Raw genomic sequence first — 24,215 nt, forward strand, 5'->3', positions numbered from 1 at the left:
AAATAATTGTGAACATAAACGGATATTGTATTTAAAAGTTATTGCTAAGGTTATGGGTTTATCTATGGGGAGTATACCAACTTCCTAAGACATGTCTGTCCGGAGGGAACAAGGCTGGTTCATGGATAAGCCATGACGTGATAAGGGTTCATATCCCTGAGGCACACCTGCTGTATGAGGTTCAATTTATATATTCATAATTATATTATATATATCTCTGTATGGTATATTTAGTTTACAACATATGTTAATCAATAATTCATATAATGTGTTATCTATGTGTAACAATGTATTGATTTATATAGATATTATACCATGTATTTATCATTTAGAAGGTATTGTAGAAGGTACAGAAACATTGAAGTAAGTTTATGTTAATTGGATTTCTGAGAAGAGTAAATGTTATTTCAAAACAATAGTTATTCATAGATGTAGATAAGTGAAATGTACAAGTTCCGATGCCAAACATCAAAGCCGTTATATAAAATTTTCATCAAGTCAACCTATATTTCAAAAAGATAGGAGAAGACAGCCAACTCCAACAAGTCCAGGATATAGGTAATTAAAAGTGTCAGGAAAAGACCTTCATCAATGATGTATATTAAGAAGGTCAAGGAGGTCATAAGAACGCATTATTAGATATTTAGTTTTAAATCTTAAAAGTTGTGATGTTCATCTGCAGTACCACAGTGCCATCTGGAGGCAGATGGACAATATTATATTATTTAATTATTTGTTCTATACCATATTAGGAGTTAATATGACATCATGGTGTTATTAGCCTGCGAATACACCCACCTTACCTGATTGGGAATCCCTAATCTAAAGGGGATAATTCTTAGATAAGGGGGGGAATAATTACTCGTGTGCGGAGCAGCCATGGAGATCCAGAGATCCATATATATCCATATAGATCCATATTAAGCCATAGATCCATCCATCCATCCATTCATTCAATCAAAAAGAAAACTTTACCAGAAGAAACTTTGGATTATTTTTTTGGATTACTAGGAAAGTTTTTCCAAATCTGAACTCTGTCTACCTTTGACCCGGTAACGTATATTTTGTTTACTACTCGTGATATTAATAAGATATTTCTCTCAGTATATAGCCAAGAGTTCCCATACTGTGGGAATATATAGTGTTAGGCGCCTCCATAATGCTGATTATTCTCTTAGCAAAGATGCATATTGTTAATGGAAGATCTGATATTATTTGAAAAGAGGACTAAAACCCTTGGAAAGTTTTTTCCATAGTCTGATTGCCGAGCTGAATATTTTATCATATTAATATCATATATTTTTGATTGGTCATAGGAAAACAGAGTCAAGGGATAACAGTTGTTTTCCTGTATAATCCGTGTTTTATTGCTATAGCCTGTTTGATAAACAGAAGATCCTAAGTTTCTCTTGGTATATGAGTCTGTTTGTTTAAAGTATGACACTGGTTGTCATAAATCACTAAATCACACTGTGCTGATCAGATAGGGGTGTGTTAACACCACCGTGTGGTACATTTTGGGTATTATTTAGTAATTTTATAATTTGTTTTGCAATTGTATTGATTTTATATTCTATGTTTTATAATAAACGATTATATATTTTTGCATATACAATTCACCCTTTGTTTCACTGCTTGCACAAATCAAATTAAGATACTTGATAAAAAGAAATTAGAGGCGTGTTTATGTCCGCTAGAAGGATAATATAATTTTTATGTTGTTTTTTTTATCCTCTCTTTTATATGAAGATTTTTTTTTATATAGAAGATATATGACACAGTGGAAAATGGTCAGCACTGGGACTCTGACCGGGTCCAGTTAACCATATAAATCAAGCTACAATGCACTTTGTGTTCTGACACCTTCCTGCTATTGCTACAATTAATATATCAGAAATTTGTGCTGTACTAATTTTTTTGTGGGATCAGAGCAAATTAGGCTAGTCTTTGCTCCCCCCTCACATCAATAAGCCTTGATGTCTATGACCCTGTTCCACCCTGTCCCTTTCTGACCCTGTCCCTTCCTTAACCACTTAAGGACCACAGGTTTATACCCCCCTAGTGACCAGGCCCTTTTTTACAAATCGGCACTTCACAACTTTAACGGTTTATTGCTCGGTCATGCAATTTGGCACCCAAATGAATTTTACCTCCTTTTCTTCTCACAAATACAGCTTTATTTTGGTGGTATTTGATTGCTGCTGAGATTTTTAGTTTTTCTGATATTAATTAAAATAGACGGCAATATTCTCCAAAAAAGTGTATTTTTAACTTTCTCTGGTTAAATTGTTCAAATATGATTACATTTCTATACAAGTTTGTGTCAGAATGTATTGTGCTACATGTCTTTGATAAAAAAATCCAATAAGTGTATATTTATTGGTTTGCACAAAAGTTATAGCGTTTACAAACTATGGTACAAAAATGTGAATTTCCGCATTTTGAAGCAGCTCTGACTTTCTGAGCACCTGTCATGTTTCTTGAGGTGCTAGAATGCCAGGTTAGTATAAATATCCCCCAAATGACCCCATTTTACAAAGAAGACACCCCAAAGTATTCGCGGAGGGGCATGGTGAGTTTATGTATGATTTTTTTTTTTTTCACAAGTTAGCGGAAAATAAATAATAAAGTTTCCATTTCTGCTAACTTCTGGCAAAAAAAAATAAAAATCTCCCACGGACTCACTATGCCCCTCAGTGAATACCTTGGGGTGTCTACTTTTCCAAATGGGGTAATTTGTGGGGTGTGTTTACTGTTCTGGCATTTTGGGCGGGGCTAAATTGTGAGCAACCCTGTAAAGCCTAAAGGTACTCTTTGGACTTTCGGGCCCTTTACGCACCTAGGCTGCAAAAAAGTGTCACACATGTGGTATCGCCGTACTCAGGAGAAGTAGAGCAATGTGTTTTGGGGTGTATTTTTACATATACCCATGCTGGGTGAGAGAAATATCTCTGTAAATTGACAACTTTGGGGTCATTTGTGGGGTGTTTGTACTGCCCTGGCATTTGAGGGTCTCCGCAATCATTACATGTATGGCCAGCATTAGGAGTTTCTGCTATTCTCCTTAGGCCTCATGCACACAACAGTATTTTTTCACGGTCTGCAAAACGGGTTTCCGTTGTTACGTGATCCGTGTCCGTTTTTTCTTCCGTTGTGTTTCCGTGTGTCCATTCTTTTTGCGGACCGTCAGAAAACAAGGAATGGTGAAAAAAAAATAATTTTAATAACTCCACCCAGGATACTGGTATATATGCTGGTCACCTGAGTTTGGTTTTGTGGCCATTTTCTGTAGTCTTCACAGGGTACAGAGGTTCTTTTGGTTGCTTGTCTTTGCTGTTTCACCATGGCGGATGACTCTGAGGAAGAGGTCTTACTGCATTGGCTTATTTCTCGGCGATGGGGGCAGAGCACTCCTTTGTTGGATGAGAAACCTAGTAGAAGGCGGCGATTTTGGGTCCATCCGATTGTTTCTCGGAAAGATCTGCGCCTGCATCCTGAGAAGTTTTTTTCCTTCTGTAGGATGTCAGTGACTACATTTGATCGCTTGCTGTCGTCTCTACGTACTGTCCTTACCTTAATGGAGACACCAATATGAGGCGCAGCATTTCTCCAGAGGAAAGGCTCATCGTCACGTTGAGGTAAGCAATATTTTACGTTTCTAGTTTCAACAGTAATGTGCACTGCTTCTGGCAGGAGGAACATGTGTTAGAAAATGGCTGCTGTTAGACATGTGCTACTGTTTGCTGAAGTAACCTTTCTTTGCCCATAATGTTTTGCGAACATTGTTATGTCCTTTTTTTTTTTACTTGAATCCCTGACACATTACATGGCAATATTAAAGCTCGTCGTTTATAGCAGGTTTGCAATTTGTGTTCAGTTATCTTCATAATCATGCATAATGTTCACATCATTCTTAAGGCGCCCATAACCTTCAGCATGTCAAGGGTCTAAACACAGTTGTTGCAACTTAGTTGTGGTAGTACTGCCCACACCCCAATCACTGGTAGTGTTTGATTCATACACCCAAAATCACTTTTGTAAATTATGTTTAGTCGACAATGGACATAGATAGTTTTACATCATGTCTTGTATACAACATTATAGGCGCATAAAGTATCTGATGTTCCCTTTGAGTTTCCGCTTACTGTTTATTATTTTATCTTTTTCCTACAGATTCCTGGCAACTGGGAACTCTTTTGCATCCCTGCATTTTGAGTTTCTTTTAGGAACCTCGACGATCTCTCGGATTGTACATCACACTTGCCATGTCATCTGGCAGCAACTTCGAGAGACCGTGATGCCGCAGCCCAAAACGGACGATTGGATTCGCATCGCTGAGGGCTTCAATATTTCTGCGCAGTTTCCAAACTGCATTGGGGCATTGGATGGCAAGCACATCCGTGTGAAGAAGCCTCCTCACTCAGGGTCCCCATTCTTCAATTACAAACATTATTTTTCGGTAGGGCTGATGGCTGTTGCTGACAGTAACTACCGGTTTATAATGGTTGATATCGGGGCCTATGGAAGCACTGCGGATGCTCCAGTGCTTTAAGTGGGCCAAAAGAGGTGCCGGTACTCTATTAGGCGCCGGTGCTCCCCCCCCCAATACTGAGCATGAAAATACCCTTAGAAAGTACCCTGAAAAAGAGCTACTGTAGAAAGAGCTACTGAACATAAATAAAATGTGCAAAAGGGTATTGAACAAAATGTTGTACAAAATGTACATAAAATAATTTATAAAAATTATAATAACATACTAACCATAGAACAGTAAACAGTAAACAGTAAAACATAAACCTGAGTCTTGAAGATGAAGGTTAATTTCTTTACCCCTGAAAAATATACAAAAGCAGATTCAATACAATCACAGTACATCAAATGAAAAATGAAAAATATTGTACAAATCATTTTACCTAGAAAAGGCTCCAGCACGTTTTGGGCTCCACTTTCCTTGCACTTTTGGCTTCGCAGTTTGTGAAGGCTGCACTTCTCCTCCCTTTTGCCAGCCATGTCTGCACATATGTTTGTGCATTAAACTGATCCAAGGGTGGTCCGTTGCATTTCAGGAAGATCAGATTTGAAAGCCTTTTGATGTCGAGAGAGTTTCTTTTATCTGTCAAAGTATCATTCATTGAGCTGAAAGCTCGCTCGCATTCACTTGTTGATACTGCAATGGTGTGGACAGCTTTAAGAAGAGGCTTCAGGTCTTCTGGTGTCTTGGAAGCTTTAAGGTCTTTATACTCCCTAAATCCTTGGACACTTTTCCTCTCCCCAACTCTGAATCTCTGACATAAACGTCTGACCGCTGCATCACCATATTGAATCTCAAGAGATGCAGGCCAGGAGTCAGACTGGAGGACCTTGATGTCTGAGAGGAGGTGACTGTCTGTCTTTTCAGATGAGGTTCTACTGACATGTGAGGAAGTTGTTGGAGTCATCCTGCACTTAACATTTTCAGCCAGGCTACGGAAAAATTGCCCAGGGTTGATTTTTATAACCCTCTCATTTTCATGCAGGCATACATTTCTGAAGATTTTCTTATTTTCAGCCTCAATGGCAATTTGTGTGTAGGGACCAGGTGTGGATACCATTGACTCAAACACCCGGATCTGTCGGTCCAGCTGCCTGTCGGCTTGATCCAAAGTCATGTCACGTCTCTGGAGCATTCTTGAGAGGTCACTGAGTTCTGTGAGAGCGTCATACATGATGCCAAGATTGACCACAAAAGAAACAGTAGTGAGAACATCATTGAGTCCTTTGTATTTTGCTCTCTCTCTTGAGTCCCTGCTGGTATCAGCAGCAGCACTTGTAAAGTGTACCTGCAAAGCTGGGTAGTTCTCCCATACTGCTTTCACCGTTCTCTCACTTGAAGCAACCCAACGCACTGATAAAACACGGCCTATCACAAGGAGACGCTGTCCAACACTGTGAGCACTCTCTGTTAACTCCCTTTGGTTTTTTGGGGATGCATGGTAGAGGGAGTAAAGCTGATCTAAAAATATTTTAAAGTGGTTGATTCCTCCAACCTCCTTCAAAACATCACAAACTGCCAGTTCCAGTCTGTGATTGGAACAATGCCAGACAAACAGGTAAGGGAATTTGGAACAAAGCTGCGCAGCAACTCCTGCTTTCCTCCCAAGCATCACTGAGGCTCCATCACAAGCAAATGCCAACAAATGTTCCTGTAGGTAGTGAGGGTCAAAGCCATTATTATGAAGACATTCTAACAGTGCTTCAGTGATGTCATTTGCTGTGGTCCCCTGCAGCTCAATGAGTTCAAAAAATACTGTGTCTGGCTGTTCATTGGAAATAGCTGATCGCAGGCACACGACAAGGACAGACTTTCCACTTATTGTAGTCGATTCATCAATGAGCACACACAGTTTTCTTTCATTCATCACTATGTCATTGACTACCTTCTTTTTCATTTCAGCTGCAATGTGATCCAGTATATTTGCACACGAGTTATTAGAGTGTAAAACTCTGCCCATCTTGACACCATTTAAGACTTGCAACTGGACATCTATTGGCATGTCTGTAAAGGGACGCCCATGCTTGCCAATCTTATAAGCTGTTCTAAACACATTGCAAGTTGAGGCGTATTCAGCCTTTCTCATATCTTCAATGTGTTTTTGCATTGTATTTTGTGTTGCCTTCTCTTTTATTTCAACTGCTTTCTTGTGATAAATTGAGTCTCTGTGCTCTTTAATTTTCTTTCGTAGTGAGCTTTGTTGTGCAGCCTTGTCCCTTCCATAAGACGAGATTAAGCACCCACTCCACTCCTGCGACACTCTCTGCCCTTGCTGCATGTCTACACGAGCACAAACTTGACTACACACACTACAGCCCAACTTTCGATTTTTGCTTAGCAGCCACTTGTAATTTGTGGAGAAATACTGTACTTGTGCTTGGGACCAACATTCTGGCCACTCATGCTCGGCAATGCGGCTGTTGTCATCGGTAGAAGTGATGTCACTCTCGTCCTCTACGTCACTTGTGAGAACCTGATCGACCGCGGCACAAGTGCTGCTTTCATTAGCTTGTGTCTGACTCTGACCTGCAGCGATATTCTGGTTTGGTGGGGGGTCAGCCAGCGAGTCCTCTGATTCTGACCTTGTTCTTTTGCTACTTATAAGCCAGGAGAGCATCTTAAAGCGTACCTGTCAGATCACCCAAAAAAAACTAAACTGTTACATGTTGCTCAGTATCTCATCCTGATCATGTACATATACTTTCTATGGCCAGGGGGCCGGTACTGGTACAGAGAGGAATTAATGTGTGTGTGTGATGAGGGGGGGGTCTGATGTGCAGGGGGGTACTGGTTCAGAGAGGAACGAATGTGCGGTGGTGGGGGGGGGGGTACTGGTACATAGAGGAACTAATATATATGTGTGTGATGGGGGGTCTGATGTGCAGAGGGGTACTGGTACAGAGAGGCACTAATGTGTGGTGGTGGTGGGGGGGGGGGGTACTGGTAAAGAGAGGAACTAATGTGTGTGGTGAGGGGGGGGGGGGTCTGATGTGCAGGGGGGTACTGGTACAGAGAGGAACGAATGTGCGGTGGTGGGGGGGGGGTCCTGGTACATAGAGGAACTAATATATATGTGTGTGATGGGGGGGTCTGATGTGCAGGGGCCCCCTACACATCAGACCCACCCATCAGACACATATATATTAGTTCCTCTATGTACCAGTACCCCCCCCCCACCACCGCACATTCGTTCCTCTCTGTACCAGTACCCCCCTGCACATCAGACCCCCCCCCCCCTCATCACACACATTAATTCCTCTCTGTACCAGTACCCCCTGCCAGGGGGGGGGGGGTACTGTACAGAGAGGAACTAATGTGTGTGGGGGGAGGGGGGGTGCCTGTCACTCACCAGTACTCTTCAGAAGTTGGATTCCAAAGCAAAGTCGATGTTCTTTGCTGCACCGTCCGACTCCTGACTCCAAGGAGGACCAGTCACTGGTCGCCGCACTGATCGCTCCTCACAGGCGCGCGGGAAGGAGTTGACGTCACCTAACGTGAGGTCAACTCCCTGCCTGCGCCAGCCTGAGCCGTACTCTGCAACGACCCGCCCCCCTCCACTAGCTGCCCAGCCAACGACATTAGGGAGGAGATACTGCCAGCTCTCCGCTGCGCTCCAGTACCGGAAACCCACGTACTGGGCGCACGGAGAGGTGCTGGTACTCTCCAGGGCAATTTTTGGAAGTGGCGGTACTGAGTACCGCCGCGTTCCGGCCCACTTCAAGCACTGGGATGCTCGCATCTTTAGTTCTTCTAGAATGGGTGAGCGGGTTCGTGCCAACCAGCTTGCCCTGCCTGAGTCCAGAAGACTGCCCGGATATGAAGGTCCGCCGGCTCCATTTGTCATCGTGGCGGATGAAGGGTTTGCATTGACTCCCCATGTTATGCGGCCCTTCCCAAAGCGTGGTTTGGATTTCAGGAGGCGTATTTTCAACTACCGGTTGACTCGTGCCCGTCGGTATGTTGAGTGCGCTTTCGGGATACTCTCTAGCAAGTGGAGGGTGTTTTTGTCATCCATACAGATGGATCCGGAGAATGCTACCTTGGTGATTCAAGCTTGTGTTGTTCTACACAACTTCACCAGGATTCACAAGGCTTCCTCTTCTGTTGACATGGAAGATCTTCCTACGTCATCAGATTTGGGTTTGGAAAGGACCCTGCATAGACGACCTAGGACTGCAGGCATTGCAGTTCGGGAACTCTATGCAGACTACTTTTACAGCCCAGAGGGGTCCTTGCCATGGCAGAGGGACGCTATTAGTGGCAGTTTTTTAAATCTTCTGGGCTCTTTAGTTGTTTATTTTTTTGTAGATAGCTTATTAAAATTTATTGTGGTAGTTGAGTGTAGGGACTCGCAAGAGAATGAGGACCCTTGATGTGGGCTTGCGGGCTGAGATTTTTTGGACATCACATATTTTAAACTGCATATAAATAAATATTAAAGATGTTTTCTTCTAAATGATAATTGACATTAACATCTTTAGTATTTTGGCTATATGGTCCCAAAAATTTTCTAATACCTCATGATCACATTATCCAAAAATACAGATGTTGTTCGTCAAAATAAAGTGTTGCTTTGTGAGCTATAGTGTGTGTCGATGTGTTTTTGCGATGTGTTGAACTCTAAATGTTTTTTGTATTTAGAAAAAAAACACGTCAAATTGTTTTTTCACAAACAAACTTTAAATAAAATATGTGGATCACAAATCCAAAAACTATAGCAATGTACAGTACAGACCAAAAGTTTGGACACACCTTCTCATTCAAAGAGTTTTCTTTATTTTCATGATTATGAAGGCATCAAAACTATGAATTAACACATGTGGAATTATATACATAACAAACAAGTGTGAAACAACTGAAAATATGTCATATTCTAGGCTATTCAAAGTAGCCACCTTTTGCTTTGATTACTGCTTTGCACATTCTTGGCACTCTCTTGATGAGCTTCAAGAGGTAGTCCCCTGAAATGGTCTTCTAACAGTCTTGAAGGAGTTCCCAGAGATGTTTAGCACTTGTTGGCCCTTTTGCCTTCACTCTGCGGTCCAGCTCACCCCAAACCATCTCGATTGGGTTCAGGTCCGGTGACTGTGGAGGCCAGGTCATCTGGAGCAGCACCCCATCACTCTCCTTCATGGTCAAATAGCCCTTACTTTCAAAGTTTTCCCAATTTTTCGGCTGACTGACTGACCTTCATTTCTTAAAGTAATGATGGCCACTCATTTTTCTTTACTTAGCTGCTTTTTTCTTGCCATAATACCAATTCTAACAGTCTATTCAGTAGGACTATCAGCTGTGTATCCACCTGACTTCTCCTCAACGCAACTGATGGTCCCAACCCCATTTATAAGGCAAGAAATCCAACTTATTAAACCTGACAGGGCACACCTGTGAAGTGAAAACGATTTCAGGGGACTAGCTCTTGAAGCTCATCAAGAGAATGCCAAGAGTGTGCAAAGCAGTAATCAAAGCAAAAGGTGGCTACTTTGAAGAACCTAGAATATGACATATTTTCAGTTGTTTCACACTTGTTTGTTATGTATATAATTCCACATGTGTTAATTCATAGTTTTGATGCCTTCAGTGTGAATCTACAATTTTCATAGTCATGAAAATAAAGAAAACTCTTTGAATGAGAAGGTGTGTCCAAACTTTTGGTCTGTACTGTACATAAGTACACAACATATACAGGAAAAGTGCTACGAAAACATTTTTAAACTGATTTTACAGTTCAAAGAGGTCTTGGGTAAACGACCCAGGACCAAATGAAGACCGTGGCCGTACATGGGCCTGTTGTGTGGCCCCATTTGCCAAAGTGCCCAGGTAATGCGGCTGACCCACATGCTGTGTCGGGTCTTGTGAATGGTGGTATGGTGGTTGGGGGGGGGGGAGAGATGGCCCTTGAGTTTGTTGGGGAGGCTGCTGATAGCTGCGTGTTTGCTGCTGCTGAGCAGCATTTACTATTTCATTTTTTTTTAAAATTATTTTTGCAAATATGTCTCCCTGTTAAGGTACTTTTCTGGAGTAACCTGCTTCATTAGTGGCCCTAGTCCCATTAGCATTGCCTCCTCCAAGCCATCACTCCTCCTCTGGGTAAGGAATTCTATGACTCATGCGTCAATCATTTCACGATTCCCTTGCCCAGAGGTAGAGGGAGGGACATGGCGGCGATGCCTGGGCTGCGGCTGATGGCCTCTTTCTGGGCTCGCCAGTGACAACTCTTCCGGCTCCTGCGCTGGCGTTGGTGCTGGACTTGTGGCCGGTGAGAAACCAGCCGGGGTTTCACTTCCCGCCGTCTCCGAGTCATCTGAGGCATCCAGACTGTCCACAGTACTGTATTTGAAAGAACCCAAAAAAAATATATTACATCATTTGACTACCTCATTGCAAAAGTACATAATTTTTACTAAGTTAAAACAGCTGTGTGTAGACAATATATATACGGTGTGGCTGCATACATCACATATTTGTTTTTACACAAGGAATAACACCTGCAATGTGAATTATTCAAATAATTCTTTTTTTTTTAAATAAACAAAAAAAAAAAAATTTCATGTAAAGGCCTAATGTGAAACTATTTGGAATACATTGTTTGGCGTTTGGAGCTGTCCAGCCTCAAAAGAGGTTTACTCATTCAAGGACCAAAACCAGTGCTGATATTCATTCCATCTCGTCTGTATGTGGCCTTCTTCCACCATCCAAACATCCTTGATGTAATGTAAACCTAATTGAACATCATTTCCAGAGAAACAACTGGAACATAATTTCCAGAGAAAGAAAATGTACCAGGCAACACTTGACCATGGTGGGAGTAGTAGATTAAATTCTGCTGGTCGAACGTAGTTGGAGCATCATTATACTCCATTATCATAGGATTATGTTATTGGCATTTTATATGGGAACTTTTAGGAATCCATGTTGTGGTTTGTAATATACCATTTGTAACCTATGTAAATGACAATGACAGTACAGAATGGGTATCCAATTCAAAAACAGACAAAAGTAAGATAGCAGGTATGTAGGAAAAATATATAACCAACCAAAACATACACAAATGGATACACTATTCAGGGCAAAAAAGAAAAGGAGGGTTTATCCTACCTTTTGAGATTTGAGACCTATCCATAGGATAGGTACACAAGATTATATTGGTTTGTGACCAACAGCCGTCAAAAACGATGGTCAACTGTATGACGAGAGAATGCGTGAAGTGAGCACGTGCCATCTCCCTTCTCCATTCTTGATCAGATTGCAAACATCTATGTTCCTTGACCGTGAAAATATTGCTTGACAGGAACAAAAGAGAGAGGGGAGGCACTATTGTGCACTGCACGTGTTGTCTCATCAACAGATCATCAGCGGTGGTGCCTGGTGGGACTCCCCCACAAAAATGATGCAGACCACGTACACCAGGCATGTCCAAACTGTGGCCCGCCAGCTGTTGCACAACTACAACTCCCAGCAGGACTGGATAGCTTACAGCTATTATGGCATGCTGGGAGTTGTAGTTTTGAAACAGCTTGAGCGCCTCAGTTTTGACAAGCCTGACCTACTCAAAGGATAGGTCATCAATAGTACAACGCATCACAACGCATTACTTTCTTTTCCACTATTGCTCACCAAGATTCTAAACTAATTTTAACCAACATTTTTAATGAAAACAAACATCAAAAATACTTATGGCCTGAAATCCATAACTGGCCGCAAAAACTGCAACTGGGCAGTGTACAGATATGGCCTTTTTTTTTAGGTTCCCCCACCACTCCGGCCTTTGTTGGTAACCTCCCGTCTAAATTGATCCCGGCAACTGGACCAGCGGGTTTTAGTCTGTTTGACTGTAAAGAAATGACATAATATACAAATTACTAAAAATTTAATCGAATCAAAAACAAAATAAAAAAAGTAGACAAATAAACAAAGTGCAAATGTTAACCTAGATCAAGGAGACAAATCTCATAAATGTCTGAATTGGCAAGCTTATAGAGCACATGGTACAGTACTGCAGGTGTGTGGATACTAATGTACAAGTTCAGGAAGGAGGAGACTAGTCGTGCAAGCCATTTGGACTAAAATACTTTAGAATATGTGAGGGTGACAACTCTAAGATGCTCAATTACAACAGGGACACGTGTCACCCAATAAAAAGTGCCCATACATGTTATTATACATGAGTACTGTATGCTGTAGCAAAGGGAGGGACAGGCATTTAAAGTTTGAAATGGTGGGGTATGGTATTTACTGCACGACTCATTAAAAAAACATGTACAGGCCCTTATGCAAAATGAAGCTGGGCCACAAAATAAACAGTATTCTAAGCTCATGGAATTTATAGCTACATCATTTTGGCACACACAGGGCAAGGACAGTACAACTACATTGCTAGCACTTACCTAAATCTGCCCGGCCTCGGCCATCTGCTTTGGCCCATTCTGTCCGTCTCATACTACGGGCCACTTGTTCCCAGGCAGCATCATTTCGGACTCGGTCCTGATAAGAATCACATCGGGTGTCCCATAGTTCGGGCCTCTACTGTACCAAATTAATTAATTTTTCCACATTCCAGCGTGGCATTTTGGAAGGAAATAGATCTGCAATGACTGCCACACCACACTACAGATTTTCGGCACAGGTGGCTAGCGATTAGCATAACCTGTGACCTTAAACTTCCTGTATATATATTTTTTATTCATTTATTGGCACATGTTTTGGCAGACAGTTTGCCTTGGCAAAAGAGAGAAATAAAACGGATGCGGACACGGACGCAGATGTCAATCGGGTGTGCCTCCGCGATTTTTCACGGTCCCATTGACTTTAATGGGTCCGCGAACCGTTTTCCGTGAAAAAAATAGGACAGGTTATATTTTTTTGACGGACTGGAACCATGGATCACGGACGCGGTTGACAAACGGTGCATTAGCCGAGTTTTCAACGGACTTACTGGAAGTCAATGGGTCCAATGAAAATCACGGAAAATGGAACAACGGACCGTTGTTTGGGCCCACGACCGTTGTTTGGGTCTGCATCCGATCCGCTGTTTTGGCGGCTCGGATGCGGACCCATTCATTTCAATGGGGCCGCAAAAGATGCGGACAGCACTCCGTGTGCTGTCCGCATCTGTGGCTCCGTTCCGTGGCCCCGCTAAAAAAAATATAACATGTCCTATTCTTGTCCTCACTCTGCGGACAAGAATAGGCATTTATATTGCCGGCACCCGTTCCGTTCCGCAAATTGCGGAAGTCAACACGCCTTCCATTTTTTGCAGACCGCAAAAAACGGCACGGTCGTGTGCATGAGGCCTTATATTGAGCATACGGGTAATGAGATTTTTTTTTTTCGTTCAGCCTCTGGGCTGAAAGAAAAAATGAACGGCACAGATTTCTTCATTCGCATCGATCAATGTGGATGAAAAAATCTCTGCCAAAAAATGTGCAAAAAAAAAAAAGCTGCGATCGCTAATAAAGATCCAAAAAGCTCAATAGCAGCGATTTTACAGTGTTTTTGCAGTGATCAGAAAAAAAATAATTCTGTCACTGCGGTGGGGCGGACTGAACGCAAGTGTGCGCACAAGATCAGGCCTGATCGGGCGAACACTGCGTTTTTTGTAGAGCCTAAGGTGACCCTAATGTACTGATATAGATCTGATTGCGATCAGTCTTGATCACTTACAGATACTATATATTACTAGTGCTGATTAGTGACAGCGATGACGCTAATCAGCGACTAATCAGTGACTGCGTTGCGGTGGGCGCTAACTACCTAACAAGTGGCTAACTAACTGGCTGTGATAAGGGACCCTTAGGCCCCATTCACACGTCCGCAATTCTGTTCCGCATTTTGCAGAACGGAATTGCGGACCCATTCATTTCTATGGGGACAGACTTTGTCCCGCTCGGATCCGGAATTGTGGATCTGCACTTCCGGGTCCGCACTTCCGTTCCGCAAAAATATAGAACATGTCCTATTCTTGTCCGCAATTGCGGATAAGAAAAGGCATTTTCTATATGGTTCTGGCAATATGCGGATCCGCAAAATGCGGAAAGCACATTGCCGGTGTCCGTGTTTTGTGGATCCGCGGATCCGCAAAACACATACAGACGTCTGAATGGAGCCTTACAGGGGGGTGATCAATGACAGGGGGGTGATCAGGGAGTCTATATGGGGTGATCAGGGGTTAATAAGGGGTTAATAAGTGACAGGGGGTGTGTGTGTAGTGTAGTGTGGTGCTTGGTGCTACTTACAGAGCTGCCTGTGTCCTCTGGTGGTCGATCCAAGCAAAAGGGACCACCAGAGGACCAGGTAGCAGGTATATCAGACGCTGTTAACAAAACAGCGTCTAATACAGTATACCTTTCTGATGTTAAAAAAAAATCGCATCTACAGCCTGCCAGCGAATGATCGGTGCTGGCAGGCTGTAGATCAACTTGTTTACTTCGCAATCCTGTGAACGCGCGCTCCTGTGAACGCACGCTCCAATAGGCGTCGCTGAGCCTGAGACTGCCGCCGCCCGGATGCCTATCGGCGTTACGTGTGCGGCAAGTGGTTAAACAATTTTTGGTAGGTACTAACCACTGCATTATGGTAACACTCCACAAGCTCTGCCATTTTGTCCTCTGTGTGCAGCCTTCACAATTTGGCCCTTGTCAGAGTTGATCAGATCTCAGATCCTTAAGATGCCCATACACATTTAACAGCTCTCTCTCCCGACTCACTCCCGACTTCCCCATACATATACCCATTCAGCTCGACTGAACATGTCTGTGATTGCTATGGGGAGAGCAGAGAAAGTTATGGTGGCAGGTTATCTCCCAGGAGAACAAAAGGATCAGGCGAAAATATAATTTTTGCCTGATCTTTGTCTCCCCGACATAATCGGGGGAGAGTCAGGAGTTCTAACACACATTAGTGTGTTACCAGACTCACTGTTCTCGGTGCGTTCGGACGACAAAAGTATGTGTATGTCTAGCTTTACACTTGCCCATATTTCTTGCTTCCAAAACATCAACTTTAAGAACTGATTCTGCACTTTAATACCTGAGGGAAAGGCAACACAAAAACCTTTCCCACACACGATGACTAATAGTCACACAATTTTACCACAAAACTGGGCAGCCCTTAACTGCTGCAGGTGAGCGTGACTTGGTCAAGTGTGGTGAGCCACCTTGTGTGCCATTATAACATAATAATCACATTTACTCACTATAGCTGTCAGTAGTTTAATTGTTATGGCTAATAGATGTACAGTTGCATAATAAAGTAAATGAATCCTTTGATATTACCTAGAATTATGCATTGATTACTAATAACGTGTGGTCTGATTGTTATTTAGCCACAATTATAGACTAACAACACTCAAACAGTTGTACCGTTCATGTCTTTTATTATGTAAGTACATTGAGTAAATATCCACAACACGCTGAAACAAGTAATTACAGGTATGCCTCTGTTTTAATTACAACCCCAAGCACTAATAGGTTAGGTGTTTCAGTTAAGCAGAAGAAACTGAAGTATGGGATTCAGAGGTGCTTTGTCCATTAAATAAAGGCAAACAATGCCTAATTACTGGTAAATCTGTTTTTCTCAAGAAAGATTAGTTAGTGTGAACCATGCCTTGATGCAAGCATTTTTTTAGAATACATAAAGATATGTGTTTTAGAGACAAATGAAGCTGGAAAAACCTGGGAATACAACAATAAGACAAATTAAAGATCATACAAAATAATGATCTGACAAACTAATTACAAATGGAGAAAATTCAGGACAGTTATTACTCTTCCTAGGAATGGGTGTGCTGTAAAAATCACTCCAAGAGCACACCAAAGGGCAGTCCTAAAGTAATTGTGAAAGAGCCCAAGAGAAACATAAAAAAGACATACAAAAAAGACTCGGGCTCATAGATGAAGACCCCAAAGGCAGACCTTGAAAAAAAGCATTGCTGTTTGCCGCAAGCTTGCCTGAGACCACCAGAATACCTAGCTCTATTGACAGTGGAAAAAAAGTGGAAAAAGTGGAACTTTTTAGCACAAATGCACAATGCTATGTTTGGAGGAAAAAGAACTGTTCCTCTAGCGACCAATGCCTGCTTTTGTCCCACTCCTACATACAGGCATGGGTGCCACCTCAATTAAACATCTTCTTGCTCTGCTGTGACGGTGGTGTGGATCTATTTGCCCACCTCTGCACACCATCAGCAGGCCTAATGGGCGGCGCCTCATGTGGCTTTTCCTGTAGACCACACTCTGTGCTTATATGTTAGGCCCTCTGGTCTGTTTCTAGGCAGTGCACACGCTCTCTTGCTCTTAAAGAGCCAGCATGTGTGCACCGTAGTGTTCTCCAGCCAATGGGTGATCTCTTCCGGATACTTAAGGCACCTTCCCCTAGGGGAGAGTACCTGAGATTTAAGGTATCTAGCTCACTCATTTTTAATGAAGGTGTGTTGTTCTGTTTGTCTGCCTGTGTATCAATCTCTGCCTGTTTACAGATTCTGACCCTCTGTTGCTCAATCTGACCTTAGCCTGTGCACCATATTGACCCTTTTCTGCCTGCCCTTACCTCAGACTTGTTTCACGGATTCACACAATCTCTGCTTGCCCTAACTTCAACCTGCTTCCCAACTATGAGTATTACCTGAGCTCTTAGTGTGTCTGATGGCCAACCACATCTGGACTATTCTAAGATCCCGTGCAGCGACATCTATATCCCGATATAAGGGTTAGAGGGTGAATATCAGAGGACTGTGAGGAAAATCCCCTTAGTTCTACCCACCATCAAACCAGTTGGTTGGTGCAGTAGTTCCACATCCACTGCCTGACACAAGAACATTGCACATGGAAACCAAAACCTCAAGAATGTTGGAGGAAGCATCTTAGTTTGGGGCTGATTTTCTTCCTCAGGGCTGGACACTTTGTGATCATGAAAGGAAAAATGAATTTCTAAGGGTTATGATAACTTTTTCAGAAGAATGTACTGGCAGCAGTCTATGAATACATACTAAAGAGACATTGGGTGATGCAAAAAGACTTTCCAGAATTATTAATGAACTGAATAACATTTACAGGGAGGAATGGTCCAAAATCTCTTCTCAATATTGTGCAAATCTCAATGGTCTTAAATATTTTACTGCTTTAAATGACATTGAGTCTCCTTCCAAGTATTTTTCAGAGGAGTTTCCCTACCAACACTCAAGATTAAGTATAGTTTGCTGTATTTGCTGCAGTGACCTGTCATGATGGACCTTGTAGTTCCTTGCAAAGTAAACTTCACTTAACCATTTCACCCCTGAAGGTTTTTTTTTTTTTTTGCGTTTTCGTTTTGCACTCCCTGCCTTCCCAGAGCCATAACTTTTTTATTTGTCTGTTCACATAGCCATATGAGGTCATGTTTTTTTTTCAGGACAAGTTGTACTTTCCAATGTTGCCATTTAATATTGCATATGATGTAGTGAGAAGCGGGGAAAAAATTCCAAATGGGGTGAAATTGCAAAACAAAATAGCAATTCCACCAAAGTTTTACATGTTTTTTATTTATGACGTTCGATGTGCGATAAAACTGACCAGTCACTTTTATTCTACAGGTCAGTACGAATCCGGCGATACTTTATATGTATAGTTTGTCTTGCGTCTTTATAGTGATAAAAAAAAAATCAAAGTGGGAAAAAAAATCTGTTTCGTTTTTTTGTCACCATATTTAGACCCCTATAATTTTTTTGTAATTATGTGTACGAAGCTGTAAGGGGGCTAATTTTTTTCGGGGTGATCTGAACTTTTCATTGATACCATTCTGGGGTGTGTATGACTTTTCTTCCGTTTTGCTGTTTGCCGTATGGGGAATATATTTTTATATGTTTATACTATGTGTGTTTTCGCACATCGCGACACCCATGATGTGTATTTTTTAATTTTTGTAGTTATTTTATTTTTATTTTGGGAAAAGGGGGGTGATTAGAATTTTTATGCTTTTTTCTTAATTTTTTTACACTTTTTTTTTTTTTACACTTTTTTTATAGTTCCCATATGATGAATAATTTCAAGATTTCCTCATTTAACGTTAAAGGCTTTAATTCGCCTTCCAAACGTTGCCAAATTTTGTCCTTTATGAAGAAGAAACAAACATCTGTCCTGTTTTTACAGGAAACCCATTTTAAATTCAATAGATACCCGGATCTTTTCCGTTCTAGCTTCCCGGTATGGTTCCACTGCGGGTCAAACTCATCTGCCTCCAGAGGGATCAGCATTGGCTTTAGCAGTATTACCTTTTTCCAATACTGTTCTCATCAGCAAGATGTTGAAGGCAGATATATACTGCTAAAAGGTACCATTGGCAATTGTATGTACACCTTTATTAATGTATATGCCCCCAACGTCGACCAGGCAGCTTGGCTTAAAAGCCTTATTCCAATTATAACACCCTTTCAAGAAGGTACTGTGATTTTAGGTGGTGACCTCAATGTCATTCTAGACCCTGTACTGGATTCATCCACCAGTAAGTCTGCATTGTCTAAACGCTCACTTCGAACAATAAGTAACTCATTAGCCGACTTGCACCTGGTTGACGTTTGGAGATTGCAAAATCCTTCTGTTAAGGATTATACCTTCTATTCGAATGTACATATTCAATCTTGCCTTAACCCCTGTATCGACTCAATACACCTTTCCGACCATGCCACTACGGTATATTTATTTCTATTTTCCCTCCTCAGGCCCCGCCCCCCCAGGGCATTTAGGTGGAGACTTAATGAGCAACTCCTTTCTAACCGAGACCATATCTCCAAACTAAAAAAAGCCTTGGAAGATTTCTTCACTTTAAATGCCCTCCCAGAAACCTCACCCCACACCCTATGGGATACCCATAAAGCTTACATGCGAGGACAACTTATTAGCCTAGGTTCCTATGTTAAAAAATTAAGAATGGCCCAAATCGATAACCTTCTCCTGAATATAAAAAAATTTGAGACTCAACTTAAACAAACGCTCTCTGACCCACAACTTGCTGATCAAACCAGACTCCGCTCTGAACTGAAAAAGCTATTAAATACTACCTCAGCCGAACACTTCCTCAACTCCCAATTTAAATTTTTTGCCCACGGCGATAAAGCTTCGAGATTTATGATGAACAGAATAAAACAAAGACGCTCCCAAAACTATATTTGTAGACTCTACACCAAAAACGGGAGGACTGTCATTAACACTAAAGACATAGCCTCTCAATTCCGAGACTTTTGCCACGCTCTATATAATATTCCAAAAGCTACCCCCTAACTGAGCTTCCTTCCCACTCCGAAGCTATACAGAGGTTTCTTCAATCCCTTTTCCTCCCAGACTTGAATCAATCCCAAAGGATTGCCCTTGAATCCCCCTTTATGGCCAAAGAATTGAAGGAAGCTATAAAACAACTTCCTAGAAATAAAGCTCCTGGACCAGATGGTCTCTCAGCTATATATTATCACATTTTTAGTGACTCCCTTGTTCCACATTTACTTACCCTATTTAACCAGTCTCTTAAAGGAGTTCCCTTAACCCCAGATATGACCAAAGCACATATTTCAATTATCCCCAAAATTGGCAAAGATCCAGCCTATTGTGAAAATCACCGTCCCATATGCTTATTAAACCTGGACCTAAAACTTCTGGCTAAAATACTCGCTAATCGCTTATCCCCGCTATTGCCGCTTTAAATTCACAGAGACCAAACCGGTTTTGTCACTGGCAGGGAAGGGAAAGATAACTCAACAAGGATCCTGAATGCTATATTTTATGCTAAAAGGAAACCCTGTCCGGGGGGGGTGGAGCCTGCACCGGAGCTAGATGGCAGCCTGAAGAGCAGCTCTGCTGTATAAGAATCCCTCACAGCCTTATATAATCAGCATTTTGGATCCAGCATGGTCAAAATAGGTGGCCCCAGATCCGTGGATGCACAAGGACACACTAAAGAGTGGATACCAAACGAATCTATGGAGAAGTTTATAAAGAAAGCCGCTCAAGTACATGTGGCTGAAGATTCCAAGATGGCGCCCGGAACACCGAGAGCGGAGGGGAGCGCTTTGAAAGTAGCATCTGCCTCTGAGAAGGTAAGGGAGGTCTCCCCTGGGGCCGATACCCTACCCATCTCCAGATCGTCCCTGAAGGACGCTTTGATTCAAGCCCTTGAACCCCTCAGAACAGATCTTGCCTCCATTAAGGAGGACATGCGTCACATTGGGAGGAGGGTGGAAGTTTTAGAAGACACGCAGTCGGCGATAATTTCGCATCAGAACGCGAAATCCTCCACTCTGTCCCAGCATCAGAAACATCTAAACTCCCTGTATACACTCCTGGAAGACCAGGAGAACAGGGGAAGACGCAATAACTTGCGATTTAGGGGCTTCCCTGAAACCGTAGGCACAGACGACATACATGAAGCTGTGATGAACATCTGCCTGCAGCTACTAGGCCCAGATTCATCCCATGAAATTATCATAGAGAGGGCACACAGAGCATTACGTCCCAAGCCTCAACCTACAGAGCCACCAAGGGACGTGATCTGTAAATTTCTTCACTATCCTGTTAAGGACGCGATACTAAACAAGGCTCGGAATACACCACAATTGAGCGTGGATGATAGCCCTATTTCAATCTTTCAAGATTTAGCCCAAACCACTTTAAAGAAAAGGAGGGCTTTGAAACCACTAACTGAATGGCTTTGCAACAATAAAGTTATGTATAAGTGGCTATTTTCTTTTGGATTATCCTTTCTCTTTAACGGTCAGAGAGTTTCCATCTCCTCATTTCAAGACCTAACCAAAGCATTTGATGTCTTGCAAATTAACCATCTCAACTTTACATAAAAAATCCTTATTGAAGTCACATCTTGCGGAGCTTACTGAACTGAGATCAAAGTTGAAAAACATTCCCAACACGACCTCAGCGAAGTATTATCTCCATGCGCAATTCAAATATTATGCGCATAGAGATAAGGCTAAATTCATGATGCAACGCATGAAACAAAGGAAAACCCACAATTATATACTTAAGATCAAAACTTCAGACAAAGGAGATGTATTTACCACCCCTGAAATAGCTAAACAGTTTCAAAACTTTTATTACTCTCTATACAATATAAAAGATGCTGAGAAAGAGGCTAATGACCCCTCTCCTCCACCCCCAGAAAAATCAGTGGCAGCCTTTCTTAACTCACTATCTTTACCAACATTATCTGACACTCAAGCTCAGATTCTCCAAGCCCCCTTCACATTAGATGAGGTCATGACAGCAATTAAACAACTACCAAATGGGAAAAGCCTGGGACCAGACGGCTATCCTGCTATATATTACCGAACCTTTCGAAATACACTGGGTCCATTTTTACTTTCAATTTATAACAGCTCCCTGTCTGGTGTCCCACTTTCCACGGATATGACTAGAGCACATATCATGCTTATCCCAAAAGAGGGGAAGGATAGTTCCATGTGTGCTAATTACCGCCCTATATCCTTAATCAATTTGGATTTAAAAATACTAGCCAAAATGTTAGCGACTCGCCTTTCCAGCTTTCTCCCATCCCTAATCAAAGGAGACCAAGTAGGCTTTGTCCGTGGTAGGGAGGGCAGAGATAACACTGCCAAGGTTTTGAACGCAATATACTATGCCAAGAGGTCTAGTCGCCCTCTGGTCCTCCTTAGCACGGACGCAGAAAAAGCTTTTGATAGGGTTAGCTGGGGGTATATGAGAGAGGTTCTTCTGGCCTTTAATTTTCTCGACCCGTATATTAAAGCCATTCTATCATTACATACCCATGCATCAGCCTCTATTATCATAAATGACACCTTATCCCCGTCCTTTATTATCTGTAATGGCACCAGACAGGGATGCCCCCTGTCCCCACAAATTTTTGTGTTAGTTATGGAAACACTGCTACAGTCACTCAGGAGAGAGAAAGGGATTGAGGGCATTAAAATTGGTCAGCATGAACATAAAGTAGCTGCATTCTCTGATGACCTCCTTATATTAAATACTGACCCAGTTAAAGCCCTTCCCCTGATATAAAAAATACTAGAACAGTTTAGTCTCCATTCTAACTTTAAGATTAACATGAGCAAATCTCATATCCTTAGCATAGATCTCCCATCTCCACTTAGGAATCTATTAAAGGCCAGTTCTCCCTTTAATTGGGATACTCCCTACATCACCTATCTTGGAGTTAAGATTGGATCAGACCCTACTTCACTCTTTCACCTGAATTATTCTCCCCTCTTGAAGTCAATAACGGACCAATTATTGGTGTTAAAGAACCCCTCACTTTCGTGGTTTGGCAGAAAAAATATGGTCACCTCCCTTGTCCTACCCAGACTGACTTACCTGCAACAGGTTTTACATATTCCAATCCTAAAGACATACTATGTCAAAATTAAACGTTAAAGCAGCACGTTTGTCTGGGATGGGAAGAGGGCTCGACTGGCCCGCTCTGTTCTTTGTAGACCAAAGGTTAAAGGAGGGATAGGATTACCGGATCCTGAGCTTTATGGGAAAGCTGTCTTATTATCAAGGGTAGTTGACTGGCTTACAAGCCCTACAAAGAAACCTTGGGTCTTCATGGAGCAGAGTGATCTTGGCTCGAGCTCCTCAGGTCTCTTGGTGGGAATGGAAAAGTTCCCTGCCCAAGATAAACCTCTTAATTAGGGATGAGCGAACTCGAACTGTATAGTTCGGGTTCGTACCGAATTTTGGGGTGTTCGTGACACGGACCCGAACCCGAACATTTACGTAAAAGTTTGGGTTCGGTGTTCGGCGCTTTCTTGGCGCTTTTTGAAAGGCTGCAAAGCAGCCAATCAACAAGCGTCATACTACTTGCCCCAAGAGGCCATCACAGCCATGCCTACTATTGGCATGGCTGTTATTGGCCAGTGCAGCATGTGACCCGGCCTCTATTTAAACTGGAGTCACGTAGCGCCGCACATCACTCTGCTCTGATCAGTGTAGGGAGAGGATGCAGCTGCTGTTAGGGCGAGATTAGGCAGGGATTTACTCAGCAAAAACACTTAATGAAGTGATCGATCTACAGCTGTGAATCATTCAACTTCTGCTAGTTAATTGCTCACTGTTTTTAGGCTGCCCAGAGTGTTTTTCTGTCACTTTTTTCTGGGGTGATCTGCGGCCATTTTTAGTCTTGTGGTGCCACCTGCTGCCATCAAGTCCATTTAACCATCAATAGTGTGTTTTGTTTTTGCTATATCCTACATCAGGGGCTTGGCTGTGCTTGCTATTTTATTGAGGGGTGAAATACAATTGCCAAAATAGCAATACCCTAAATCTGGTGTTTCAGCTGTGGCTAGCCAATTGTAATACTGTCTTCTATCTGGCAAAGGATATATTTTTGTTCTGGGTTGAAATTCAATTCACAAAAGAGCAATTCCCTAAATCAGTGGTTTCTGCTGTTGCAGGCCAAGTTTAAATCTGTCCGTAAAAGGGTATATTACATTGAAGGTGCAAATTCAAGTGCTGATAGAGTCATCCTCATTAACTTCACACGCTACCGTGCATCTCGAAGTCTAATTCTGTTCGTAAAAGGATACCTGTCACCCAGGGCCTAAATACTAGGCCTACAATTTATATTCAGCTAAATCTGTGGTTACTGCTGTGGCTGGTCAAGTTATTTAGTGTCCGTCAAAGCATAGTTTTTGTTCTGGGTTGAAATTCAATTCCCAAAAGAGCAATTC

The 24,215-nt window shown here is 42.2% G+C and overlaps 1 protein-coding gene across 1 annotated transcript; it reads right to left on the minus strand.

Moving 5' to 3' along the window:
* Nucleotides 1–4,913: 4,913 nt before the first annotated feature.
* On the minus strand, nucleotides 4,914–7,148 carry LOC120993891 (E3 SUMO-protein ligase KIAA1586-like). The gene has a single exon (XM_040422360.1). The coding sequence runs from the start codon at nucleotides 7,146–7,148 to the stop codon at nucleotides 4,914–4,916; it is 2,235 nt and encodes a 744-aa protein (XP_040278294.1).
* Nucleotides 7,149–24,215: the final 17,067 nt, after the last annotated feature.

The sequence above is a fragment of the Bufo bufo genome, chromosome 3 (assembly GCF_905171765.1).
Source record: "Bufo bufo chromosome 3, aBufBuf1.1, whole genome shotgun sequence".
Classification (NCBI taxonomy): Eukaryota; Metazoa; Chordata; class Amphibia; order Anura; family Bufonidae; genus Bufo; species Bufo bufo.